Source organism: Panthera tigris, chromosome C1 (assembly GCF_018350195.1).
Source record: "Panthera tigris isolate Pti1 chromosome C1, P.tigris_Pti1_mat1.1, whole genome shotgun sequence".
NCBI lineage: Eukaryota > Metazoa > Chordata > Mammalia > Carnivora > Felidae > Panthera > Panthera tigris.
The window spans coordinates 54,760,820-54,770,628 of record NC_056667.1 but is presented as its reverse complement, the minus strand read 5'-3'; the positions used below and the strand labels follow the sequence as shown (position 1 = coordinate 54,770,628).

Below are 9,809 nucleotides of genomic sequence, written 5' to 3'. Positions count from 1 at the left end.
TAAAAGTAGAAAAAGAAAGAAAGGCATCATTTAATTTTGGTGTTGGGGGAAATTTTCCCTGCTGATTCTGGGGGGAGGGTTTCCTGCTGACATTCCCAGAATTAACTGAATTTTCAGTAATTTGCTATTAGTACTATACTTGCTGCTGCTAATGAATATTTCATAAAGCAGGAGGAAGATGTTAGGTTTCAATCTGGTTGACTGCCAAGTGCAAACCTCTCACCTTGATGTAGCTCAGCCCCAGTCCCACTTTTTCAGCTGCCTCAGGCTTTTTCCATCCGAACGTCCCATTATTAGCTTAAATTCAACAAGTACAAAATCAAGGTTAGCATTTTAGTTCTCAAATTCTTCCTTGCTGACTTCTTTATTTTTGCTCACAGGACCATTGGTTTAGTTGCCCAGATTCAAACTTTCAACTCCAATCATCGGAGTTACTATTGATTGAGGACTTCCCATCTGTTAAGCACTTAGCAAACATGTATTTTCGCTCGTTTTTAGCAAGCTAAAACAAGCTCGTTTTAGGCTGCACCTCCAAGCTTTTCCCTTAGAGTCAGTGTTCAGCCTCCTGGGCCGGCTCTTAGGCTGTCAGCTCCCCACCGCCTGCCTCACTCCAAACTCTGTGAGGCAGATACTAACTGGTGTTATCATTGCTTTGCTTTAAGGCGGGGAAGTTTCAGCTTAAGTCAAGTTAGTCATTTATTCAAGGTCACTTAACTAGTGACTAGAACAGCAGGACTCAGACCTGAGACTGCAAACAGCTAGAGCTGTTTTATTGTGTTGCCTTAGAGCCACTTCTGACTCCTCTTTGCCCTTTGCCTGGTCATGAAGACTTTGCCCTCTGCCCCTCTGCCCTTTGTCCTTAAAAGGTTCCGGACAACTGTCCTCTCCTTTCCATTTCACCCTGTTCAGCCTCTCACTACCTCTCCCTTCTTCTAAGTAGTCTTCCTGGTCTTTACTGACACATTCGTCCTCCTAAAGAATCACTCCATATACACCATGAGCTGAATGAAAAGCCTTCGATGACTACCCATGGCCTGAGTGTGGCTTTCTTGCCCAGACATTAATGTTACCATCCATGGACCCTTCCAGTGTTAGTTATAACCACTTATCTTCATCAATACTGTGGGGTTTTTGTTTTGTTTTGTTTTGTTTTTATCCAGTCTAGACTTCTTCCTGTATTCTGAACTCCTCTGTCTATTGAACTTCTACTTAGCAACTTCATAATCTAGGTAAGTGCTACTTCCTTTATGAAGCCTTCCCTGATACCCTTAAACAGATAAAGATAGTCTGGACTTTTCTTATGAAAACATATTCTAGCCTGTTCTGTGGTCACTTCCCAGTTCCTCTAGAGTCGAATTGTGTGTTACTATTATCTCTGTTGTTGGTGGTTAGGTGGCACAGTGCAATCAATGCATGTGATTCCTGCTTGAAAAGTTAAGATGTGTTCAATTTTATTGATAGGTGCTGTCAGGATATGTGGTCCATAGACTCAAGATGTTTTCAGTCTAGTAAGGAAAACAAAACTATTATTCACAAATTAGCTAGAGAATAATCAGGAGCCCAACTATGAGAGATAAAAGAAGAGAGAGAACAGGAAGGAAGGAATGGATGGAGAAGGATTTAGAGAAAAGGCAAGACCCAAGTCTGATGCTGAAAAGTAAAGAGAGTTGCTTTAAGCGGGGGACGGGGCATTCTGGGTAGGGAAAAGCAGGAGTGAAGGCTCCACGGTAGGGGTACAGATCCGGGAAGAAGGATGTCACTTTCAGAACACCTATAGGAAAGGCAAAATACTAGGAAAGTTCAGGGTGTTTCAAAGTGAAACAATTTCCTCAAATTTACAGTGTCATTTCTTTAAAATAAAGTTTTAGGGGTGCCTGGGTGGTTCAGTTGGCTGAACATCCCACTCTTGATTCAGCTCAGGCCATGATCCCAGGGTTCTGGGATGGAGCCCCATGTCAGGCTCCATTTTGAGCACAGAGCCTGCTTAAGATTCTCTCTCTCTGCCCCTCTCCCTGGCTCGTGCTGTCTCTCTAAAAAAAAAAAAAAGGGTAAGGTATATACAATGTGTTGACCTGATACGTTTATATTTCACAATATGATTACCACCACGGTGTTAGCTAATACCTCCCTCAAAACTTTCTATCATAAAGCTTTGTGTGATAACCAGTATTCCTCCAAGTTAGCTGCAATTAGCGAGTTTTTACTGTATATTCTTATGCTACCATATAATTGTTAGAATTCATCATTGACTGTCTGAATTACAGTACATGGCAGTATGCGGGTAAACTGCTTCCTTTTTTGCTTTTTAACTACCATCATGCTTTAAGGTTTTGATTCCTAACACAGCCTAGGACAGATGGTAAGAAATTATCTCATGGATGAGACTTCAGAACTCTAAAAAAAATAAAGCCATTTTTGTAATGGACTTTCTATGTCCTAAAGAATTTTCTTCATTCCAATTTACTCATGCAAAATTGCAATATGATTGCCCCTGCTATCATTCCAAGAGGGGAGATGTTCACAAATGTGTAATGAAAATATTCAGTCCATTTACTTACTGTACTTATGATCTAATCCATATTCAAAACTGGCCTAGGGAGGTTGACAAATATTGGTTGTAGTGAATTATTACATAGTCCTCTTCCCACTAAGGCCCTAACAGAAAAAATAATGAAAATTCACCAATTCATAATGAAAAGTTACCTTAAAAGCCAGAACAAGCAGAAGGAAAGGGATTTCAAAAGCTACATTTTTTTCTTTTTTTTAGTACAGGTTGTTTTTGAGAAAAATAAGACATCAATACATTTTAAAAGTATAAAGCATTAACTGTTTTCTCATCTGTTAAATTCTTTTTGATATGAATTACACATCATTTTTTCCTTAGAACTATAGCGTTGCTAATTTTCTCCACATGTGTACAATTTGTCTTTGACCTTTAACAAATGTCCTCTGGGCAGTTCACTTACCATCCAGGAACAACGCCTCAGCATCATTTCATATGCACACAAAGGGTTGAAAGCTCCGTAAAAATAAATGATCCATGATACAAGCCACATTAACCAGCAGAATAATAAGCTATTTCAGCCCTGTAAATTTTAATACCATCCATTCAAACCTGCACTGGGTCACTTTAGCATTAAATTCATAGGAACAAAATAGTAAATACACATGTTTTATTTGTTAAGCTACCAGCTATATATTTTGTGTAAAAGTTTGTTAGCCCAGGAAAATCAATTCAAAGGCACATCAGGCAGTGTATATTTAAAAGCAGTGTCTCTTTCCAATACATGATTTTAAGTGTTACAGATACATTTACTATTAAACATCATGTATATTTAATACGACGAGGTCTACTTCAGTGCCCTAAAAAGCCTTTGTTCACTTTACAGTTTCCATTATTGAAGAGCCAACATTCAGCTCTCCCACAATTTTGTAAAGTGCAGGCAACCCACAAGAGCTTCCAATTTTAGCGAGCAGCCCTGTGGGACAACAGTAATTGTTATGAAATCATTAATTCTACCTCAGCAGTTTCAACTGTCAGGTACATGTAACAATAATTGCAGTTAATGAATGCTGCTCAATTTATTAAGTACAAAATGAAAACCAGTATTCTTTTACATGCAGCATTGAGACACATTAACATTTATCATTTGTGTATACCATGTTGAATATTCTTCTGTCGTTTATTGGTCAGGGTATACAGCCATATTTTTTAAACTTGTCTTCATTAAAAAACAATGCAGGAAATTTTAACTGTCTATTTAAAGAGTAATTAAAGTAATTAGTACCAAAGTAATATTAAAAAAGAATCCACGTCTATGAAAAATGATCCAGTGGAACCAAAACTTAGTTCTTCTTTTGGATAAACAAGAGTTTTTCTTGCACCACACTTCCCTCCCTCAGTTCTTAGCAGAGCATGAAAAAGTCCAAAAATGCCAGTTGTTTGAAATATTACTGTTGTTTCTCAAACCTTTGAGCAGTGAAGCTTTTGTGTACATAGATACAGCTTATTTTGTGATTTAAAAAAGTAAGAACTACATTTCTTATTTTCAATCACTCAAAGTAAACAGCATAGACACTTGCAAGCGCAAAGAGAGAAGAATTTCTGAAAACATAAGATGAAAAGGTATCACTTTTAGGATCCCAGAGGCATCTGCTTCCAATAAAAATGTTCTGACTATTCAGTTGTCCAATGTGAACAATCACAATTAGCTTATACCGTGGAATCATCAGGTCCTTGACCTGGGCTTTAATAACCTAGAAATTAAAAGAACAACAACAAAAAAAGGTCCTTCCTTAGCCACATTGAAACTTAGAAGTCTTAATCTTTGTCAAAAATCTGGTGGATTTAAGAAAGTCACATGATGTATTGTAGATATTTTCAGTAATTGTGGAAACTTAACTATGATTTTCTTCAAGCACTGTTCTCATGAGATAGGACATTTAGAGACAAAATTATAGCACCAGCAATATATCTACATTTTCTAAGTCTCATGGAAAAATTGTAATTCAGAGAACAGGATTTAAAGGATTTATTACATTCTTTGAAAATCTATGTTAAGATGGCTTCCTTTCAAAGAATATTGGTATTAGAGTTCTACCACCGTGTTTATGTCCAATTAAGGGATCATACATCTGGAGTCTCCTGTAATATGACTATTCATGGGTGTTTATTAAAGAGTTTGTTTTAAAGAAGAAACTAAAGAAAACCTAATGGAGGGCAACCACTTTAGTTGATAAAAACAGAAATGTATTTAAAGGTTGCAGCATCTGTATTTGACAGCACTCAAAACAATTACCTTGACGAAGAGAAAATGATCATTAAAATATTGTATCTTTGAAAAAAATGGTATCTTTGACAATAAAAATTTTAATAAATGGGGCAGTTGTATCCATTTTTTAAACAAAATACATGCAAAAATGATACACATAATGGTTGTTTTAAGGCAAAGGCTTTTTACACACACATACACACACGTACACGGAATATAACCTAAGAAATATTTTCATAAGATATACATAAGCATTTTTACTGCTACTGCAAATTAATTGCCTTCATCAAAAAGTAGGGCGTTGTCCTTTTAGCAATATTCTAATTAAAGTTAACACTTCAGGCAAATCACATATATACCTCAGAAATTGTTTTAGTCATCTGTCTACAGAGCTCTGGCTCATACTGTTCTTCTTGTAGATACTTAGTTAACACATCTTTCAAAATGTGATTGACAATGACCACAGGAAAATGTTTGGTAGGACCTGAAAATACAGATGAAATTTCTTGAGTAATTTCAAATGACATCGTCCCCCCCCCCCCGCCCCCAGTAGGTTAATCAAAAGAGTACTGGATCATGGGGAGACCTTTAATCTTCTGAGTGGCCTCTATTTAAGGAAAAAAGTGGTCCTAATTAGGTTTCCAGTCAGGTTCTCTGGCAGAGGACCAGAAGACAACACACTCTTACCAGAGTGTGTGCCACACATTTACCAGACTACCTGAAGAGTGTACTCAATACCACCAAGGTTTGATATTGAAACTATCCTCCTCGCCAGTGCCAGCTCCCACAATTAATGACTTATTTTAAAGTCTCAACATCTTTCTAACTGACCCCCACCCCCCAGCTCTTATATCTCCCCCTCCAACCTATGTATACCACACTACAACTGGAGGGGTCACTCTAAAACCCAGATCTGGCCATGATATTTCCCTTAGCAAAGTCTAAGGTCTAGCACCTACAGCCCCTTCATCCTCCATCACAGCTCTCTATGTCAATGCCTCCAGCCTCATGGACTTCATCTGTCTTGTACGGGATGCTTGTGTACATTCTTAAAAAGAAGAGCATCTTCCTCATCTTGTTCATCTGAGAAATATCCACTCATGCTTCAAGGCCAGCTCAAGTGGTTTTCTTCTCCAGAAAGCCTTCCTCCCCTCCTCAGGTAAAAAAAAAATCATCCCTTTCTTCTCTGTACTCTCAATGCTCTGGGTCCCCACTGATCCTAATCTACCTGATAATAGCTCAATCATTTCTGCCTTTCTGGCCAGTGAAACGGTAAGCTAGATCATATGTTATCCTCCTCAGAGTCTAATACAATGCTAAAGGCATATAAAATGTTTAATGTATGATTTCTGAATTTAACTACAAGTAAACATTGTATAGGTAATAATCATAGTACAGATAATAACTACTTTCATTGAACTTTTTCTTTTTAAAAATTTTTTTTTTCAACATTTTTTATTTATTTTGGGGACAGAGAGAGACAGAGCATGAACGGGGGAGGGGCAGAGAGAGAGGGAGACACAGAATCGGAAACAGGCTCCAGGCTCTGAGCCATCAGCCCAGAGCCTGACGCGGGGCTCGAACTCACAGACCGCGAGATCGTGACCTGGCTGAAGTCGGACGCTTAACCGACTGCGCCACCCAGGCGCCCCCATTGAACTTTTTCTACATGTCATGTACTGTGATAAGTATATATTTATTACCTTATATAATCTTCCAATAAATCATTGAGGTGACCCCTACTGTTATCTCCATTTCACAGATGGTAATGCAGAGGTTTAAATACATTGAGTAACTTGCCCAGAATCACACAGTGGCAGAGCTGGGATGTACTTATTTTATCTGACTCGAGAGCTTATATTCTTTTGTTTAAGTTTCTTTTATTCATTTTGAGAGAGAGAGGGAATGGAGGAAGGGGAGAGAGAGAGGGAGAGAGAGGGAGAGAGAGAGAATCCCAAGCAAGCTCTGCACTGTCAGAGCAGAGCCCGACGCAGAGCTCAAACTCAGAAACTGCAAGATCGTGACCTGAGCCGAAATTAAGAGTCAGACGCTTAACTGACTGAGCCACCCAGCCGCCCCTAGAGAGCTTATATTCTTAATGACATTTAGTCCACATTCAAAGCAAAGGCCTCGGACAGACTTTCTTTATCCTGTATCCCAGGAATCTTCCCTGTATGTCCTGGGAATATTAACCTCATCACCCCTCTGTCATTGTACAACATGTACATGTGCCCAGAGCCTGGTGTAGAGTGGCTCAATCATTATCTGCTGTACTGATATGGATAAAGGAATGAGGTCAATAATTAAATTCAGTTGTATTTTAATAGTCATCAGTATGTCTTAAGTGTATTTATTTATTTATTTGGCTCCCATTTGGGGCCTGAACTCATGACCCTGAGATCAAGACCTGAGCTGAAATCAAGCGTTGGATGCTTAACCGACTGAGCCACCGAGGTGCCCTGTAAGTGTTTATTTTTAATGACTGTATCAGGGTCTAAAGAAATATATAGCACACTAAAATAAGGACAATTCCAGGAGTATTTAATGAAGAGACTCCTTAGGAAATTCTGAGCAGGATGTCAGAACAAAGGACAGTGCAATATCCCTTGCTAGTGAAACTGAGGGTTTTATCCTCAACCCACCCCAGTCTTAGGAATCGGAGAAGGGAACTCTTGATCCCAGAAGAGGCACATGGAGAGGGCTCCCTGGAGAGCAGCTATGCCCTTCCATTGGTGGATACAAACAGCGTGAGATGAACTCACAGTAGGCCATGGGGAATTAAACATTCTAGCTCACACTCCTCCCTCCCTCCTACTTCCTGCTGAAGTTTCCCATTGGCCAAACTTAACTGGAAGGTTACAGCCCATGCCTATTGTTGAGTTAGGTCAGCCTCCTGGGGCTCAATAAGTTGTATTTTTATTTTGATGATTATATAGGAATTGTTCAATTAAATCAGCATGGGGAATGGATCTGGATAGGTAAAAGGGAGACACATCTGATACAATGAGTATAATTAACCCCAATATTTAGTCAGCAGGAATCTATCTTCTACAGGACAGAGACAAGCAGTTGTAAACACAGAGGCATATAGGTTTGTAACTTCAGGTTGGTCCTGAGTGTTCCTACTTCATGGGGTCAGAGATAGGGCACCAACCCCGGTAGGTAAGTTCCTAAATACCTACAAGCCTCTGGGTTGTCTTCCTGTGGATCTCTTTTTTTTTTAATTAAAAAAAAATTTAATGTTTATTTACTTTTGAGAGAGAGAGAGAGAGAGAGAGAGACAGAGAGAGAAAACATGAGCAGGGGAGGGGCAGAGAGAGAGGGAGACACAGAATCTGAAGCAGGTTCCAGGCTCTGAGCTGTCAGCACAGAGCCCGATGCAGGTCTTGAACTCACAAACGGCGAGATCATGACCTGAGCCAAAGTCAGAGGCTTAACAACTGAGCCACCCAGGTGCCCCCTTCCTGTGGATCTTTTAGATTTCCACTTGCATTCTATAGAGAAATGAGTCTAAATTTGAGGGTAATTTCCCCTTTCTATTTAAGAAATTTTAAAAAATGATACTACTGGCTTGGATTAAATTAAATAGACTATGTACATTCGAGATATACCTTTCTGTTTTTCACTCCCTCCTACCAAGCACACATATTGTATGTACCTTAACCTACATAATTCACACAGAACTTAATTTGGCTGCATATTACAGTAACTTGTACACATCGTTCCCTTCAGCAAATAGTAAATTCCCCCAATGCAGATATTTGTCTGTCTAGTACTCTTCCCTGTCATTTGGGAACAGCATCTCCCCTCCTGGGAAGATGAGAGCTTCCCAATTCTAACCAAGATGTTTCTTTAGGATCTACCATGACCTCCTTTGAGCTGAAGTTCAGGTTATGGTTGATTGGCTCAGGAGTGGCACTTGTCCTAGGCCAGGCCAATTAGAATCCTTTCTCAGAATTTTGATTTTAAACTTGAAATAGGGGGTAAAAAGTCAGCCTCTTTCTGGCGATAAAAGTTATGACATGTGATCCTTAGGTACTGTGGAAGGCCATGATTCTCATCATGGAGAGGAAGCCAGGCCATAGTGAGAGGAGGAGGCCCACACCTAGTTAGTTCTGGGAAGACAGAATCCTGGTGGCACTTGAGTCTCTGTTTCCGGCTCTTACTGTCCAACTGCACCAATGTCCCTTCTGCACTTGGCTTTGTTTTCCTTGTTTTAAAATCTCATTAACCAGATTCTATTTTGAAAATATTTGGAGATATCATCATGTACTTTTTTTCTCACTTGTTCTGTGACCTCTTCCTTCCTGTGCAGCCAGAATCATCTTTTGCCTTGCTTAGGCTGGGATGCTGAGATGCAAAGAGAGAGAAAGAGTGGATGTTTAATTTTTGACTTCCCAAATAAGCTCCTGAATCTACTTTCAGAATCAACTAATGGGAATGGCAAAGCTTTTATTCTTTTTCTTTACTTTACTTTATTTTTCTTTCTTTTTTTTTGAGTGATTATTTTTTTAGGAGGAAAAAGCAAATGTTTTAATGTTTTTAAAAATAAAAAAGCAAAGCCCTGAAGAAGGGTTGGGATGAAAAAAAAGAAAGGAAAGGAAAAGGAAAAGGAAAAGGAAAAGGAAAAAGAAAAGGAAGAAAGGAAAGGAAGGAAGGAAGGAAGGAAGGAGGCAAGAAGAGAAAGAAAGAAAGAAAGAAAGAAAGAAAGAAAGAAAGAAAGAAAGAAAGAAAAAAAGAAAAAGAACAAGACTTGTCACAAAAATAGAATTAAGATAGAACAGATACAAATTTGGTTATTTAATATGTGTGTCAGCTTCTCCAAGTTGAGATAATAATAAGAATCACCACATACTGTTTTTTGTTATGATTAAATGAAGTAAAATATTTAAAATGCTTAGAAAAGTGCCTGCCATGCACAACCCCTCCTCCCCACTATGTATTTATTATTGTTAGTGGGGTTGTTATGGTTGCTACCTCATTTTGAGGGAGGAGATGGGGATTGTTCTTGCTGAGAAGGCACCAAGATCAGCGAGG

General features: G+C 38.9%; 1 protein-coding gene across 1 annotated transcript in view; it reads right to left on the bottom strand.

Annotated features, from left to right (window-relative positions):
• Positions 1 to 2,897: 2,897 nt before the first annotated feature.
• Positions 2,898 to 9,809, bottom strand: part of DYNLT5 (dynein light chain Tctex-type family member 5) — a 30,070-nt gene continuing 23,158 nt past the window's right edge. The window contains exons 4-5 of the mRNA XM_042997525.1: positions 5,132 to 5,256; positions 2,898 to 4,257 (exon numbers count right to left, since the gene is read on the bottom strand). Coding sequence (XP_042853459.1) covers positions 4,054 to 4,257; positions 5,132 to 5,256 — 329 coding nt within the window. The 3' untranslated portion in view covers positions 2,898 to 4,053. The remainder of the gene's footprint in view (positions 4,258 to 5,131; positions 5,257 to 9,809) is intronic.